At 40.4% G+C, this 18,735-nt stretch overlaps 3 protein-coding genes and 1 long non-coding RNA gene across 5 annotated transcripts; 2 read left to right on the top strand and 2 right to left on the bottom strand.

The window, feature by feature from the left end:
- Positions 1-4: 4 nt before the first annotated feature.
- Positions 5-11,788, bottom strand: LOC135344998 (codanin-1-like). 2 transcript variants are annotated; one of them, XM_064542313.1, is made up of 29 exons: positions 11,257-11,788; positions 10,414-11,081; positions 10,210-10,282; positions 9,965-10,085; positions 9,387-9,592; positions 9,171-9,246; positions 8,853-8,941; positions 8,523-8,633; positions 8,224-8,275; positions 7,967-8,110; positions 7,619-7,779; positions 7,416-7,491; positions 7,220-7,312; positions 6,986-7,043; positions 6,879-6,932; positions 6,759-6,832; positions 6,514-6,686; positions 6,319-6,370; positions 6,073-6,155; positions 5,896-5,959; positions 5,754-5,832; positions 4,302-4,489; positions 4,156-4,204; positions 3,933-4,012; positions 3,764-3,824; positions 3,602-3,682; positions 3,461-3,534; positions 2,933-3,061; positions 5-289 (listed from the first exon to the last, which is right to left on the bottom strand). In XM_064542313.1, the coding sequence occupies exons 1-29, from the start codon at positions 11,658-11,660 to the stop codon at positions 71-73; spliced, it is 3,792 nt and encodes a 1,263-aa protein (XP_064398383.1). In that variant the 5' UTR covers positions 11,661-11,788; the 3' UTR covers positions 5-70. The 2 variants fall into 2 exon arrangements, 1 of the variants encoding a protein (XP_064398383.1); XR_010397607.1 differs by lacking the exons at positions 5-289; positions 2,933-3,061; positions 3,461-3,534; positions 3,602-3,682 and having other exon boundaries at positions 3,760-3,824; positions 4,107-4,204.
- LOC135345002 (uncharacterized) lies at positions 960-3,188 on the top strand. Its single transcript, XR_010397608.1, has 3 exons — positions 960-1,228; positions 1,292-2,886; positions 2,990-3,188. It is a non-coding gene; the product is annotated as an uncharacterized LOC135345002 (long non-coding RNA).
- Positions 11,789-11,797: 9 nt separating the features above from the next.
- On the top strand, positions 11,798-12,744 carry LOC135345001 (pyridoxal phosphate homeostasis protein-like). Its single transcript, XM_064542316.1, has one exon. The coding sequence runs from the start codon at positions 11,872-11,874 to the stop codon at positions 12,646-12,648; it is 777 nt and encodes a 258-aa protein (XP_064398386.1). The 5' UTR covers positions 11,798-11,871; the 3' UTR covers positions 12,649-12,744.
- Positions 12,745-13,394: 650 nt separating this feature from the next.
- LOC135344997 (uncharacterized) lies at positions 13,395-18,297 on the bottom strand. The gene is made up of 2 exons (XM_064542312.1): positions 18,160-18,297; positions 13,395-17,733 (listed from the first exon to the last, which is right to left on the bottom strand). Exons 1-2 carry the CDS (start codon positions 18,215-18,217, stop codon positions 13,553-13,555), a joined length of 4,239 nt encoding a protein of 1,412 aa, XP_064398382.1. The 5' UTR covers positions 18,218-18,297; the 3' UTR covers positions 13,395-13,552.
- Positions 18,298-18,735: the final 438 nt, after the last annotated feature.

Here is an 18,735-nt window from a genome sequence, read left to right as displayed (position 1 = left end):
CATGGACAATATCAGAGACAATCATATCTGGTGGACAATAATTATTATGACTCAGTATTAAAATGCACAATTAGAAAGGATGAACAAGTGAAACCAATGTAGCCAGTTCTTCCGATCGCAACTCGTTTGGTAGTGACTTGGGTTCTAGGTGGTTTATTACAACACTAAGAAGTCTTGTGAAATGAATTTGTCTAGAGACCGAGTCATATGCAGATGTCTGTGTAGTCACATGCTCATGTTGAGCACTGTACCAGTGGCATAAAAACACAACAGCTCCTCCTAGGAAGATCTGCAGAGGGAGGAGCAATTCAAATGACTACGTGATTTATTATTGTATGGTTAAGAGTGCAATAATTATGGGATTAACAGCACGAGTGTTAAGCAATGGCAAGGCTTCTAATTGCACGAGGTGTAGCCAAGTGCTATTTACCTTGCCAGTGCTGCTTGCATGTTACGAATGCTATTATAATCCCTTATTGCACGAGTAACCATACTACATGTATTGATTTTTAATGAAGTCTCTGCATGCAGTTTCACATTCAGTTTCAGCTGCGGTCGTTATTCAAAAATAATACGTCGTCATTGATGATGTGCAATACTGGACCGGATGTGATACGGGATTAATTACTGTACAAACTCCAGTCACTAGTAGCACATCATACGATTATACGTATGCTGCATGTAACTAGCCTCGAATAACACAATAGCAGATCGATATGATGCATGCAAAAAGTATGCAAAATTTTGAAGAAAAAATTAGACATGAGAAAGTGACTGCATGCATGGGTACAAACTCAAATGACAGGAGACAATGAGAAATGAGAAGATGCATCATGCATGATGGAGGTGATGATGGAGTTGATGATGGAGGTGGTCCTAGCTGGTACTTGACTAGAAAGTGTGAACAAGGTGCCCTTAGTAGGTGTGAAAAATGGGTGGGTCAATAGCAAACACATGTACAAAATTAACACAAAAATCAGTCTGCTAAAAGCTAGCACAAGAGCAGACCATAGCAGACACTCTGCAGAGCTAGAGATGGCTGAGGCAAATCTTGGAAGCAAACGTACTGTGCCTGCGACAGCCACAAGAGAAAGCATGGAAACAAAAAAGAGGAAGAGCTTAGTAGCATCACTTCCAAAAAAAATGGCTGAGCAGATGTCTCATTTCAGGTTTTCTGGAAGCCCAAAGCGTAAATTTAGGTTGCCTAAGAGAGGAGAACCTGCTGAAGGTATGTGTTAATATTTATATCTGCCCTACAAGTAGATATCAAAATTAATATTCATTTGTGTAGCTGGCCCTCGTGCACGTACACCGGTACCGCTTGGTCCAAGACCCACAGAACCACACAGCCCAAATGACACACCTCTCCCAACGTCTACACCGCTTGGTCCAAGACCAACAGAACCACAAAGCCCAGAAAACATAGTGAAGAAGTTGCAGGCTCAATTTCCCAGTATTCTAAGCGCAGTTCATAAAAGTAACTCTACCATGTGGATAACTTTCTTTGGTAATATCACCACTGTGACTCCAAACGGTCTTCCTTCGTGTAATCCAAAAGTTCACATTGAGATCAGTGACGATTCAGTCTGCCGACTCGAGGTACACTGTTTAGTTAAAGATTCATTCCCTCTTCTTGGCAACGAAAGTCGAGTAGCTTCTCTGATTGCTACATTGTTACCTACCAGCGAATACGTTCTGTGTCCTGGTCTTCCATCAACACTAACAAATGAGGTTAATTTTGAGAGTAAGAGTTTGAGAAAGTGGGTGCCTCTATTCTCCCGTGCTGATAACAAGGACTGTGCGCTATGGTATGCTAGAGGTAAACCAGGTGCATCCTCAGAGTCGCGTATGTGTTACAAATGTGATCGACTATCGACACATCTTCGGGATATGTTGAAAAAGAAGAAATCCGTCTCACCTGCAACGAAGCTGAAGCGACAATCTGCTGGCAGCAATTATTCCAAGAAATATTTGACACCAGAAGAGAGAGTTCTGCGGGCAAGGAATGAATATCTGCAGAAAAAAGTCGATAAGCGTGTCCTTAAAAAATGTAATCCAAGAAGCTGACGATGCACATACATGTATGAGAACTTAGTTGAACAACATTCTAAGAGAGAGCTAGTACATGTACATCAATATTCAGCAATTGTAAGAGTTAGTGAGGTGTTACGTACACAGCCAGGGTTAATTTCAGTGTGGTTGATGTCAGGAGCCCATAAATAAGAGAAGGAGCGACTGACTATGGGGATCACGTTTCGTAAGTGGTTATGACCGCATTTCCATATAATTATGCAGAGTCACTTAAGTGGTTGAATCCCTACACGTGTTATACACAATACAGGGCTGTGGTTTGCAAGCACTTAGTCGCTTCCAAACAAGGAAGTGCAGTTTCACCGGCAATTACGAGACGTGATCCCCGAGTATACGTTGAAGTTAGCCGCTCCTTCTCTTATTTATGGGCTCCTGTTGATGTTCACCCGCTTAGAACAAGTAAATTTCCTACTTGCACCTTGTCGACCACCCGCTTGATATTTGCAACCCACATTTCCACCTACTTCTGCAAAATCCTGAAGTAAACCCTGACAGCCTTGAGAAGAAGTTTATGGCTAGAGATATTGATTCTACCAGGAGTAGATGGAGCGTCGAAATGAGAAATGATATCATCCTGCTTTGTACAAACATTGTGCCATATACGTCAAGCCGCTGACATTATTCACTGTACTTAACGATGTTTACTATTATTAGATCAAAGACCTTTTATCAATCGCACATTACAAAACAAGGAAATCAAAGTTACTAGTAAGACATGTGCTCCATATGCCTAGTAATATGCCGCATCTTCTCATACTGCATACGTACATGTATATACATGTAGCTCAATAGAAGGTATGCAAATCAGATGGCACACTTATAGAAGTTATTGCTAATATACCAGCTGCTGTTCCTCAGGAAATTGTAGGTATTGACACAGCCACATTCCTTCCATTAGGGCGGATGATACAAGGTCAGAGTTCAATATTGCTGTGAGAAAACTCGCCAGGGATTGCCAAACTATGTCCACCTACAGATCAGTGTACAATTATACATACGTAGATATGTGTCATCAACTCATGTATTTTAGCAAATTAATACCAGCACCCATTATAACACATTTTAGGCTACAGGATCTGAGATCCTTACAATGAATCTCTATAGTGACATACACAACGTTCGTATAATTATATAGCAAGTAATCAGTATAACATGGGCCAACTTTGGTGTACTGTCAACTTGATGGCTTGATGACTTAGTGGTTTTTAGGCTCCCCGTTTTATATAATGGGTGGGTTCCCAAGGAATGCAAATCTTTTTTCAAAACTATCGACACTCTTATAACTAAGTCTGAGAGTAAAACAGGCCAATGTTTACAAATACTGCGATCAAACACTAAAACACTACGATCAACGTATGTGTAACCTCACCTTTTCTTGTTCCATAAATTTATCAAAAGCTTCTGTACTCAGTAGATCATGGAATGGAATATCTATTTTAAGACCTACATGTATAATAAAATTATGAATAAATTACAGAGAAGCCACCCAGTTCTAAACGCGGTATTGTACCTTTGATATTTTTCCACAGTGAAATAAACAGTTTCACAGTTTCAGTACCAGCCTCTCGAGTTGATAACAATCCTTTCGTAACTGCAACGGTTACAGTAATTACGCATTCTAGGAAGTTCTATTTTGGAAATTAAATCAATGCAACGTCCCATTACAACTTACTCTGATCAATAGCAAACTTCACTGTCAGCTTGGGTAGTCTCTTGCATTCAGGTGGTAAACACTACAATCATAAGGATACACACTATTACACTTTGTATTGAAATTGGAAGCATAAATGTACAAGCATCATGTACATGCATTATTGTACGCTCCATAGTGATTGACGCACATTTTGTAGTGGCACACCAGGTAGGACAAATGCTGTAACCTCCAAATAATCAACAATGCGCTGATTAACTTCAAGGACATCTACATTGAAAGGAATTCAAGTATGTACAGTGAACAGCGTGAGACCATACCAGCGTGACTGCTTGCAGCTAATAATTATTATTGTGCTACGTACCTGAGCTTTGATACTTTATGGAACTGGCAGGTCAACAGTAAAAACATACCTGATATGGAGAATCGCCCATCCATTTTCAGAACACTAATTATTGACTCCTGAGAGGCAAAAACACCGGACAAAGATTTTAAGAGCAATATCTTGTACATATGTAACACACCCGTGAATTATGTTATGAACCTTAGTTTATAATACCTCGAATCGCTTGACTAGAAGACTACAGTTCTCAATAGCTCCAAAATGATCGGGTTTTTTTTTTGGATACTGATCCATTTCCCCTATCTCAACAATCTTGCCATCATTTTGTGATCTAGCCTTCATAACTGACTTTAGTGACCTCCTTACACGCTCCACACTTCTTAGGAGCTCTTCATGGAACAAATCTATGCAAGAGAATAAATAGATTGCTGTGTTAAATATTGTAGAAACAACCCACAGCGGTTACAGTTTAATTGACACAGGCAACAGATTAGAACTAGGGTGCCATAAAATTAGAAATAACATTAGCGGCATAAATTAATTGTGCAGACTGACTCGCCTTTAACGACATACAATGCATGCACGTACGGCTACAAATGCACACCTTATAAGCCAAATGGACGTTGTGGACACGAGCTAACGTGACCCTAGCGATCCAAAGAAATTGATGGTTGCTTAGAAGCATTCTATACATCTACCAGCAACTGGGGTCCATTTCACTGACTGATTTATATCACATCTATAATCCAACGACTCGCTAATTATTGATTATACTGACATGACTATGTAATTATTATCAAACACGTACTATAGTGTACTTAATTAAAACACTACGTACGTACCTATAGCTTTACATGCATGAATTCGATAGACAGAATCTAACTATAATGCTACATGTAGTTCAGTTTTTTGTCTTGCTTGCTTCTCTCAATTATTGGAAACAACTCTCAGGAATAGATGGAGGTACGAAAAGTGCCAACTGACTCAAAAAACAACCACCACAGGAGATATCTTCTTGTCGTTTTCTCCTACCTAATGGCGTAGGTGCTACTGTAGCCGGGGGAGCAGTAGGTTCGGCATCACATATTGGAAGACATTCTCCAAGAGCCATGAATATCAATTCTCCAAGATTGAAAATAGCTTGAGCCGTGAAGTTGGCCACACAGACACAGTCGACCTCAGGCTCTGGTGGGTTAGTGGGTGTCATGGGTGATCGAGAATTAGACTTTGACTTTGATTTCGACTTTCTGGCATCAGCTGGAGACAGGCACACCAGCAAAACAGAAATCACAAGGACAGCGAGCAAGACAGTCTTTGGTTCGAACATTCTTAGCAATGGGCGTTGAGATTTGATTGTAGAGATTTATTGCTGAGCCTCTTTTTATACCATGTTAAAACTATATTACTGCATGAATTGTTGTTTTGGCAGTATAGAGTATTAATGAAAATGCTTATATGAAGTAATGAGATACTATAGTAATTCTAAATGCTAAACAATGTGACCAACCCAGTTACAAAATAGAGCTAGTTGGGTGTTAAAGTTGGTGTGTGGCAACAACATCTTAGCATGCAAACTTAACACCCAAACTTGTACCCAAACATAAAAGGGAAGGTTAGAATGTAATTATTCTACTGTACACAATGCAGAAGAATACTAACTTGGCTCACTTTTAACTTTCTCTTCAATCCATTTGGAAATTTTCTCTAAAGCCATCTCAGAGCACACAGCATTGGTACTGTTCAAAATCTACAATTAACATACGTACGTCAATTAATTCGCTGACAGCTACATTGTTTGTAGTGCCGGTACCTGTAATGACGGGGAATCAGCTAGTAATATATTGAGAACCTTCACTGGTTCGGAAGTACAGTGCCTGCATGGAGAAACGAGACACTGAATACCTTTTATCATTCAATAATAATTTAGGCGACGTACAGACGTAAAGCAAGCAACTTAGCAGAGCCATTAATGACAAATTCCACTCACTGGTTTGTGAACAGACTAATGTCAGAATGAAGAGAGGTGTAGATGGAGTCCAAAACACACAGCGCTTGTCTCTCAGCATCTTCCTAGATTGGGGATTTATTCATTAAGAGTATATACACCCTTCCTTGCTACAAAGACCTACATGTATATGGTTACCTCACCCTACACACTATGATGTATATACGTATACAAGTGTCTATAAGGTCACCTCACAGTGTATAGTGTGTGCTAGCTCTTTCCACTTACCCTGGTGACTGGTTCTACAGTTGACAAGGACCTACTGGGATCCCATTCATTGCTATGGGAGGAAGACAGTACATACAATGAAGTTGTAGCTACAATTATGAATATACACATCAAACAACTATCTCAGGAACTTAGGAGAGAAAATTCATTCAGCAACCCAATACTACAGGAACTCAATTAACTGTTGGCTGGTACCATTTCTGTTTCATCCACTCTCCCATTTGACACACGGCGCTAGACACGGCTCGTGGCAGGATGACTGACGTACAGTGATCAATTGCCACGGCAACCACCCTTTCGCTGGTGACATCACACACCTGCTTCAGGTACGGAGGGTGACCGCGAAAGAAGCTCTCTCTGAGCAGAACCTATGACGATGAACAGTGCAGCTAATGAAATTCCAGATTCCAACAGCTAATTCACGTGTAAATCCTACATACCTGCAGTTTGTGCGCAGCACTGTCTTCCAGTTTATTGAAGCTTGTCGACAGAGGTTTGATCTTTCTCATTGGACCTGCACTCAAAACTATCAAGTTCTAACTGTTACAGATAATTCTCACTTGGTTGAGAGTGATTCCCAGAAGCAAACTCAGTCAGTAAGGATCGAAGCTCATCTGCAAGTGAACAAATACGTAAATAGTTCACAACAGAATGCATTCAAACACACTCAGGTAGGGACAGCAGGCGTACACCACACTGGTAGTAACTGCATGAGGTTCAGAATCCTGCAAAAGAAAGAAGCGTAACTAAATTAATGTCAATGTCTGTCACATGCATGCGAGTAGTATGGCCGACAATGGAGCTAAAAAAGGCCACAAACAACCTCTCCCCAATAAGCAAAAGCTTTCTGCAAGACAGACTGTGTATGTAAATTAACATGATAGCCCCATGGGATACTAACCATACAAACAGAGTCTGCAGTAGAATGATGAATTGGTAGGGGGGTGGAATTTCTGAGGTGGTCAAAAAACAGCTCACTTGGCATGTGAGGGTTCTGTTCAAGGGAAAAATTAACAGAATGGTAAAAGCCAGGTGAAACGATGTCATGGAATCAGGATAAATTTATGTGCCACATGTGGTTTATCATGTGCACTGACCTCAAAGAGCCAGCCGAGACTGGTGACAATGAGGAACTGAGCAGAACAGAAGGAAGCAGAATCACTTAGCACTTCCCTACAGAAAAATGAACTCATTGAGAGAAGGTAGTACGTGGTATTCGACTGTACGTAGCCTTGAGACAAGGAATCCCAGAATTTTGTATACGTAGCAAGTTTACAGATACATGTAGCATGTAACTAACCTGTATAGGTCAATGAGGGTCACTATCAACTGACGATAGTGGGGTACCATTGCAGCTTGGGGGTCCATCATACTCATGTACTGAACTACCCAGGGGACAGTTAGGGACAAATGACCTCTGACCTTGGCTTCGGAGATAAATTTGCCAAAGGTGCAGATGTGCTGTATCAAATTAAGTACTACAGTAGACACAGAAGTTTAGTACAAGACAAGTATGAAAATCTTGGCTCTTTCACGGCATAAGCCGTAACAACACTAACTTCATTAAACCATAAAAAAAGATTTCAAGGTACACATACAGTGCTTGAAGCCTACAATTAACATTCATTTTACACACACACACACGTACCATGTCCCGGCCTTGGTTCAATTGAATGGTGGGGAGTGTGTAGGGGAGGAACTCGAGCAGTCCCAAGAACTTTGCCACACTCCTCAGTGTCTGGAGTAGGTCAGGCACACCATTGGTCTCAATTGAGGAGCATGAAGTGTGCAGCTGCAGGCGGATTCAGAACTCATGTTAACAATTATACGTACGTACAACTGTATAGCTATAATTATTCAACTGTTTCCTGTTTGCTTGCAGTACAAAACAGATGTGTACAGTACCTTAGACATTTCTTCGTACAGTGCATCTCTCAGATGCTGGTTGAATACATGGCTATAGGGGTAAATAATGGCACGTGAATCCAAGAATTTTGGAACGATTTAAAGGAAGGGTCTAAAAGTCACCCAAAACATTTGCTAAAAAAGTTTAACTGTTTTCTGTTAGTATACAAAAGCAGTACAGTTAGAATGACACAGTGAGAAACTTTCTCAATAGGCATAAGACGACACTCAATTCGAATTCTGTGTATATATGTACATATAATTCTTCTCCCAGTTTATATTATGGAACTTCTCCTCACCTGTCTGCCTCTACTATGAATGCTCTGAAAAACTCCTCTGAGGGTGAGAATGAGGGAGGAGGGCAGGGGCCGGTTCCAGATGTACGGGGAATGAAGAAACGCTCTGTCAGTCTGACGGAATTGGTTTTATAATATTACACTGCACTCTTTATGTTTCTCAATACTACATACGCGCAACCATTCATCTACTCCTGACGTAACTCATAGCTATAGACTCTAGTTTTGAGCATACATGTACGTATATGAATACTAGCTCTTATTGTACTAGACTAGTACATGTACATTGATTACAAGCAAGCACATGTAGAATGATCTGTAAAAATGACAAACCGTCTGAGTCTTTGCGGGTCGGTGTTCTTGATGTGTCCGGCTAGACCACTACTATACAAGTCACCAGCAGAGAAAGGATGCTTACAAGTCTATAGGATAGTATTCTGTACTCATTTCAGCAAGTAAACTTTTCAATATAATTATGTACGGTGAGCTAAGAATTGCTATACATGTACATATGAATATCAGGAGCAACTATGCTTTCATTCCAAAACTTGTGAATACACTGACAATACTGTTACATCAGTTACATCAAAATAATTATTATATACGTACTCATCGACATAAGATTGAATGTTGTGATTGCAATGGGCTTACATCAATAAGTTGCCGTGTGAACAGCCTGGCCAGATGCGAGAGACTGCACACTTCACCGTACTGTCTGATCAGGATCCTACAGAGTGCAAAGTGCAAACATTATATCTAGGGCTGAAGAGAGAGTTGAGCTGGATTGTCACAAGTCAATTTACACAGTTACAGTAGCCATGCATTGAAAATATCTCGTACATCACCCATCATCACCACATCACATACCGTATTTTGTCACCCTGTGTCTCCTGGAAACTCCATCTCTGGTTGCTATGGTTGCCCTCCCAGTCCCTGAACACAGAGTAGAAGAGGTCCCTCTGTTTCTTGAAAGCATGGAAGGCTCTCATGGAGGGAAAGTTACGACTTCCATCCTGCTCTTCCAGAAATGGGACACGAGTGGATGTGAGGGGTAGTAGAGCACCCTGGAGGGTCTAATACGGACACACCCATCAATATTATAATTGCTATAAATGTATGAACAATAATTATGAAGGATCTCGTGGTGTTTTTCGATGGATTGACAAGATTACTGCAACACCAATGTAAACCCGTGGATGCATGGACATAGTATATATAATCATAGACTCTGTAGTACTACATGTAGCTGTATGCTAACTTTGTCCCCAGTCTATACCCAGTTTTAGATCTTACAAAATGGCCAAATGTAAGCGATATACCCATACCATATAACTCAAGTACAGATTGAGTTTCCATTCTACGTATATAACTTATACCTCTAAAACATGTGAATTTAGCCTAATTCATTTTCACAAGAAACACACCCAAACCAAAAATTGGCTTACCTCTTGCCTCCTGTTCTGACAAGCCTCAGTGAGGAAGGACACTAGACCAGGTTGAAATGTCTCCACTCTCGGATTCTCGACCAACAGCTGGAGGGTGGCTCGATCAAGGCTCAGGAGGAGGCTACAAGGTACATATACGTTGATCTTTGTACAAACAGTCAGTATCAATCTCTCTTCATCTACAAGTGAGGCTTGAATAATGTGGTCTATACTTAATTCATCATTTATTTAAAGGATTGTGTCACCTTCTGATTTTGTCCAGCACAGAAACAGCAAAGTAGACACAGTTGTCGATTGACTCAAACAGGCCTGATGAGTCTGTGCGCACAACATTGAATACTGCATGACTGTACAAATGGGAGCTTACTATAGCATTAATATATTATAAGAGCGGGGAAAATTCGGAGTATTGTCATGTACAAGAATTCCACTGAACTATGCAGACTCACCACGTAGCAGCTTATGACTTCCTGCTCTCCCCTGACTCATGGTAAGAAGCTGAATGATGAAGTGTATCTGTGACGTCAGGTTAGGCACCCTCCCTTCTTTAATCAGAGACGAGTACATACAAGCAACCTTTTCTACCACTTCCTCGTTAGAAACGCCTTCACGGGACACTTGCAGTGTGGGAAAAATGGGTGATGATGTGACACGAGGGGTCATATTAATTGGAGGGGTGGTGGTCGGGTTAAGATTAGATTTAGAACTGTTTAAAGATGGTGAATCTTGTGAATTTGTGAGATCGAAAATGGAGTGTGTGCTTATCTTCGAGCTTAAGCTGTCATCCATTCGGGCACCAGATATTCGCTGCTCAAGCCTTTTCAGATGATCTGGAGTTTTGTTGGCCGACGAAATGAAAGAATCTGCCGAAACATCTATAGCGTGGTGATCACTCTTGGAATGGTTTTGGCTCTTTGGCGGAGTAACTTTTTGCTCATCATCACAAGAAGAGAATGCTGGCTGCTTGGTGAATGTGGAGTTGGACTTCCAGGGGGAGTTGCCTCCGTGAGGGTGTGAGGGTGTTGGAATCGTGAAGTGTGTGGCAGTGTGAGGGGTTGACTGGAGAGAGGTGGGCTTGATACGTCTTGGAGGACCACTGGAGGATCTTCCCTTCTTCCTGCACAATTTGATAACCAACAGAAGTAAATTTATAATTTAAGTATAGTATGTACATGCACACCATAGTTGATGTAATTACACCACTCTAATTATCCAATGAATGTACATTACATTGTCTCACAAACATAATTGATACATGGATTTTTTTTACGATTTCTTTAAGATAAACTCACTGCTGTTTCATTGTTGGTGTCATTGGAGGAAACTCGTCATCATTACTTAAATCAAGGAACACTCTCTCTTTTCTCACCACTGCCCCACCCTCAACATGAGGGAATTCCCCTCTCCCCCGCCCTCTACTCTTCTTCGTCATACTGGGGTCCTTACTCTTACCTCCTCTAGATTTCCTGTGACCACACGCCTCAGTCTGAAACGATGACGCATTACAGGGTGAGAGTTTGGAGTCTTGCGAGAGTCTACTAGATAATAATCTTGAATCATGGTTGTCTGTTGACAGGGCTAGGGTGATCGATTGCTTAGACGTGAGGAATGGCGTCGACTCTTCTTGTATGCAATGAAGTAGAGACAGTGTATCACTGGTATCCAACCTCTCTTTGGAGCACAAGGAGGTCAGCATATTTCTGTAGTACTTCACAATGGATGTCCATGAAATGACAAGACCATGAGCATTAATAGGTCAAGGGTACGTATAAAGAACTATCTAATATTCACTTCTACAGATAGAGATCATTACCCATGAATTAGTAACAGTGTTGTCCAATTGTCGATCTTTACCTGCTTTCAGTCCCACTGCACTGGCTGGCGTGACTCCTCACAACAAGACAAACATGGCTGAAGCAAATGCAGCAGGCTCCTCTACCACTGCTAGAACCACTCATGACATTGGCAAAGCTCTGCGAGAAGTCCAAGCTACAGTAACCATGGCATCCAAGTTTGCAAGTCACCCTGTACGTTTGGTTGCTGTCAGTAAAAAAAAACCTCCGCAGGACATTCTCGAAGCATATAAGCAAGGACAGTGTCACTTTGGGGAAAATTACGTTCAAGAATTAGTAGATAAAGCATCGAGCTCCCTCCTTGTTGACTTACCAAATATTCGTTGGCATTTTATCGGACATTTGCAGAGAAACAAGTGCAACAATGTCCTCTCTATTCCTCACATCTGGTGTGTGGAAACTGTTGACTCAGATCGCTTAGCAACAGCCTTAGACGCCAGTTGGGGAAAGAAACAAACTGATCCTTCACAAAAATTACATGTGTTCGTACAAGTGAACACAAGCGGTGAAGCATCCAAAAGTGGGTGTGATCCTGATACTACTGCTGAGATTGTTCACCATGTACTGGAAAACTGTTTTAATCTTGAATTCAAGGGTTTGATGACAATTGGCAGATTTGGACATGACTACACAATAGGTTCTAACCCAGACTTTGAAGCTTTAGTGGCTACTAGAAGGCAAATATGTCAGAGTTTGAGTATGAGCGAAGAAGACTGTGAACTGAGTATGGGAATGTCAGCTGACTATGAAGAAGCAATAAAGGCAGGCAGCACTAATGTGAGAGTGGGCAGCACCATATTTGGAGCAAGAGAGCTAAAAAAGACTATGTGACTCTATACCTAACCTCTATAAAAGTAGTTTCATCGATCATACTGCTATAATTATTATGGTGTTTATCATAATTGTTATGATTTTATATTATTGTCAGTGCAATGAATTTTAGACAAGTTCATTAGTGAACTCTTGATTCAGATTAGGACGTAAAACAGTGGCTCACACTTTGAATTGTATACATGCAGTGTCACATTTACTATACGCTAGCGTGAGCAAATTTTGTAGTAATTATTTTGTTATATATACATAATGCATGTATCTAAGTGGCATCATTGTCATTCATTCATTCATTGACAGATATTGAGGAACAAATGATGAATGATAATAGCCTCCTTCGCAGGCCTTCAAGAAGTGCGTCCTGGGATCGAGGCTATAATGATACTAGAATGATACTAGAATAATTATAGCTGCTTGAATTCTTCTCTTGTTGCATGGAAGGTGTTAGTGCGGTGGTGTTGTTAGCCATGACTGCGCTAAGTATGGTTCCTTTGTCACTTTAATTATTCTACGCATGAATTTCCTCCCTAAATAGCAACCACCTAGCCTCGATTCAAGGCCGATTAAAATACGACCTGGAATCGAGGCTAGCAACCACCCTAATGTATGCACATGCATGACTGTGGGAAATATAGGTAAATCTTTCAGTGATAGTTGTATAATATCACCATGCATTATCTCTGTGGTCCCACAAGGAGAGAGGGATTCATGAGTCGCTTGGAGCTATATTTTTCAAAATAAGCATCTTAAGAGTATAACTGCTATTCAATTCAAAATAGAATTACTGCATGAGCTATAATTATACAACAAAAGTGCAAGCCATACTAAGCATGGTCCATGCAAACTTTATTAATTCGAAAACTACAGCATCAAACTATAATTAGAGCTCTATTACAGAATCAAATCAATAATTATTGGAATGCTCACTATTTTTACTTCCATCAGTTACAATACCTGAGGAAGTTGTCCCATTAGTTCCATATACTGAAGCAGTTCCATTGGTACTATCATTGGTATCAACACTAATAACATTTCTGCTTGAGGGTCGATATCGATTTGTTTCTTCGGCTCTACTGAATAAAGATGCATCACTGAGCGGATCATAGTCAGAGTCAGATTTGAGTGTGCCTGCCACAACTGGACTGAGCAACGGCTGTCTCTCATTTTCTTCATACTGAGCGAATGGTCTGATCGAGCGAATGCAGTGTCTATATATCCTTGACCTTTTAAGCTGATGCCAGCACACGTATAGAAGTATGAAAACCAAAGGCAACCAAATGAGTGCGACACATAAAAGGTACAGACTAAACGAGTAACTGCCGTGTGCATTTGCAGTGTATGAAGAATAAAGACTGATAGTCACCGCATTTATGATCGACAAATTCAGAAACAGAAGAATATCCAAATAATTAATGAAGTTTACTCGATATGGTTGCAATATTGCGACAATAACTAACATTAGTGTACAAAGAATCTGTTTCCAAATCATATCTGATAGCTCGCTAGCCGTTAAAGCATATGTGATAAATATTACTAACCTGAAAATAAAGTAGACACCTGTAAAATATCGACGGTTAGGTTTGTAACACCCTTGAAATGCATCTAAGAAGATATTAATTCTCAGTGTGGGCCAGTATTTATTTAGAAACTGGAAACAAGGTTTATCTGCTAACCAATTCATTAGCTGAAATGGGCCCATCAGAAGAACAGGAAGCAAAACAGCAAAAGTAACAAACACGATGATAGCAACTACACCATATGGCAACATATATTCCTTCTGCCCAAAGACGTATTGACCAGCGTAGTAAACCAATTTGATATCCGGTACACTGGACCCATCAGATCTTAAGAGACCAGTAGTAGAGAGAAGTTTAGTAGATGCTAGAGCAAATTTTGTATAGGAGAGATAGATAAACCCCACAAATGAATGCACTAGTGTTGTACCAAGTTTTGAAGTTTGGCGTACACGCCGTACAGCAGAACCTCTCTTCAGTTTGATCGATTTCAAGGGCATCAGTATGTAAATCACAACGATTAAAATTAGAGGAAATGCACCAACGGCTAAATCCAAGCAAAGTACATCCAATGCACTAAAGGTTTTGCTGACACAGAAAGGGTGTAGTAGGAAAGAAAAGGAGTTAAGATTGAATAATCCAAAAACTGTGCGGTATGCATTTTGCACATACTGAAGATCTTTCGCATGCTTTGAAAATGTTACAGCACCAATATTGAAATCAAACACACCTGATCCAACCAGTTGAGCATAGAGAATAAAACCTACAGCTGGTCCACTCATCAGTCGAATGTCCAGGAATATTATCAATACAAATATTACTAAGTACGGCACGTATGTGAGTGAAATATAATATGCAATATTGACGCTCAAATCGGTGGTGTTACATTGGACACATTCGTAACTGTAGGAATTTACGGCAATTGAATAGTTTTCGACACACTCACCACACAAAGGGCCTGTGCTGTGTAGATGAGAACACTGGTTATAATCTAGACGCTCTAATTTTCGAGGAAGAGGAAGGAAGTCATTCGTCTCATTCCTATACAGTCGTATAGTTGAAGCCATCACCAGAAAATCATTACTTACGGCGGGAATATGGCCTATCCAGAAACCATTTCGGATATGTGACATTAAGTGTAAAGCGTTGCACAACAAGTTACCTTGAAAAGAGTATGCATCTTCTTTAATACATGTGCAAACAGTTTTTGCAAGATTGGCAGTTAAACTGTCGTTACCATTCATGTTTTGTGCCTTAAATCCAACTGGACATTTCCCCATTGTAAGATTGAGCTCTACATGCCATTCTCTGGTATTGGCTACATTCAGTTCAAGGGTAAGAGTTTGATTCTCTTCACCAGTGATACCAATGTATCCGTCTGCAATGTATGCATACTTTGGATCAACTTCCGCAGCAGAAACATTGTTGCTAATAGCTCCAGTAAAAATAGTTTCTTTAGTAACATCATTGTTTAAGTCGTCCAGAGTCCTAATGTGTACATGAAACTGGTGACCAGGATATATGTCACCACTCTTGGCATTAGATAAGTCGAAAGTCTTCGGAGATGTGCGGATCTGCTCCTTACATGAACTGTTCTCATAGATCCATATTGAAGCATTCCAACAAAAGATTTCTTTAGCAATATCAAGATCAGCTTCAACATTCTCAGACCAAGAGCATGGAAGAATAGTCGATGAGAATATTGACTGTCCAAGTTTCCCAGCTACATTCTTACTAAAAGTGAACTTGGTCTTCCACTTTTCAGGGTTAGCAAATGAGTCAGAATACTGTAGAAAACATTTAATGGAAGATCGAAGGTCTTCTTTGCCAATATAGTTATTGTAGACGGCTCCACCATAAAGCTTTGCAAAATTGTCAAAGAAAAGAAACTCTGTATTATGACTTAAAACTGCACCAGCCGCTCCAAGAAATGACATAGCGCCTCCGTTCGAGCCCCTGTTATTCTTGAACACTATAACACTGTTTTCAAGAAAATAGACTGTTGTTCCAACGATGGCTAAAGCTGTTCCATTATTCCCTTCAAAATTTACGTTTCCTTGATATGACACTGTCACTTCAGAAATGTAAACTGCTCCAATTCCTACACTGTATGAATCAGTTTGATTTTCATATACAATGGTATTGTTATAAAATTCACAATCCTTGAAGAATGCTTCTCCTATTTGTCCTTTGCTATAGAAGTGTTCATGCTCAACGCTTACAGCTGAACCAAGACGAGCTGAGTTGAATGTAAAAGAACAGTTCAATAAATTCACGTGAAAGAGCTGTTCAGAAAGAGAAAACTGCTGACGATGATACGAGAGAGATATTGCCCCACCAGTAAGAGCTCTGTTTTTATTAAAAGAGCAATCTTGAAAGGAAATTGAATTTCTAGAAAAAGTTGGGTAAAATTGGGAAGCGTAGAACACTGAGGATTCAACACGAACACCACCTCCTGAAGCTCCTTTTCCAGCTATCTTAAAATAACAGTGATTTTTGAAAAAATAAGTTTGGTGTACGTTCACTTTGTTTTGTACTGTGACGTCATTAAACTCGACCAGAAGACCGCCACCCCAATTCGCATGATTGTGCCTAAATTCACAATTGTTGATGACAATAGTGTTATTTTTGGCTACTCCTTTGAAGTAAACAGATAACCCTCCACCTCGCCCAAGAGAGGAGTGAGTTTTGTTCATAGCTAGGATGAACAATCCACCGCCATTACCACTTGACTGGTCAACGCCACGATTGTTATTAAATGTGCAATTTTCAAAAGAGTATAGAGAGTGACTGATATTCTCAATCTGATGATTGTCACTGTCGCATTTATCATCTCCAGGTTTACAATAGTTGAACTCAACGGCAAATCCACCACCACCCGAATCAATGGAGTTGTTCCAGCTAATACCATTGAAGTCAAAGTTTGAGTTTGCAATGTAGTTTACACCAACTGTACTGAACATAACAACACCCAATGCATTGGTACTGTTCAAAACTTTTGCGCATTCAATTTGAATATTCCGGCAATTGTAAAAGTATATACTAACCCGAAAAGATTTCAATTTAAAGATTGGAGATCTGAAGTCTTCACTTGTACTATTTCTCCATGTCCCACAATAGCGAAAAGTAACACCATAGATTGTAATCCCAGAGGAGCCTACAAAAGCAACACCTGCATCTTTCATACAGTTCACTATAGCAGTGCCATTGTTATCGGGTCCATAAAAGGCAATGTGAGTACTATCACGAAACAAATTGTTTGACACACTGTCAGCAAGATAATGAATATTGGAGGAACTCAGCACAAACAGTGTTGAGTAACGTCTTCCTGGAAAAGCCAGCGCAAAGTTAATATCAGCACAAGGGTGTTTCTCTGCAGATGTGTAACACAGGCTACTGTTGGTACTGTTTGGACTTGCAGGATCAACATAAATAGCGTTTTCATAGTCAGAAGGTAATGGCCGTTGTAAGCCTTCACAAGCACTGACCCAGACAGACAAGAAAACAGAGAATAACAGCAGTTTCAGTATCATTGTATGAGTCAGCAATCTACACAGTGATGAAAATGAACCTGCAAAGAACGAGGAAATTAATTGGAACCCATAATAGAGGGGGTCACTGGATTCTATTGGGTAACTGAATTCAGGTTGTACATGGGGGGTATGGAAACCACAAAGGAAAGGGACTGGATATTGAGAGTTGTCCCAGTGCATGAAGAATCTCACGCTCCCACAAGAATGTAACGTGACGTCACAATTAATGCTCGTGTGCCACCACCCACGCATTAACAGCAGCCTCATATCACTGCACTGTCTGTTTATATCGTGGTTTGTACTAATTACATTCCAACGGGACAACTCTCAACACGGTTCCCAGTCTAACGGGCCCGGGGGCAGTCTCTGATTCCTCCGTATAAATAAATGCTAGAACTAGCCAGTCTACTTTTATGGCTTAGGAACCTAGCTATTGAGATATATGAGCATTTGAACAGACTTACCTGCACATATCTTTTTCCAGTGCCTAACGCCTTCCAGATCCAACGTACATCTGACCATGGCATCGGATGCAGCATATAATTATAATTATATAATTATCTATAGCTAGCTATAGAGCTAGAGCTACCGTACTTATTCTATTTAAAGCGACCCAAATATGCGACACCCTCGATCTTTTCCAATTTTCTGACCTCTAAAAGTAGCGACTGCAGCGTCACAATTATTTTTTTATGTCGCGTCCTAAATAGAGGTCAAACCACAGCCTCGATTCCAGCGACCCCCACTTATAACTTGCAGTGTAGATGGTATCTATATGCTTGTAGCCTCAGCCTCATGGTCTAAGTAATCTAGATGTCCCTTGCTGACTAGATCTTGCACAGTACTTACTCATAACTAGCTCTCTTGCTGACTAAGTGCAGAGTTTAATAACACCATGACTTGCAGGTGCTATCGGCTAATGTTAGGCTAGCTATACGGAAGATGTAGATCTATCCTTTAACTGAACTCGAGAAAGTTGTTATTTTATGCCCCTGTTATCAGTTACGGAATAAGTTACTGTTCCTTTAACTGGCTCTGTT

This window comes from Halichondria panicea, chromosome 12, assembly GCF_963675165.1.
Source record: "Halichondria panicea chromosome 12, odHalPani1.1, whole genome shotgun sequence".
In the NCBI taxonomy this organism is placed as follows: Eukaryota; Metazoa; Porifera; class Demospongiae; order Suberitida; family Halichondriidae; genus Halichondria; species Halichondria panicea.
Note: the sequence above shows the minus strand (reverse complement) of the source record. Positions and strands in the feature narration are given on the sequence as shown.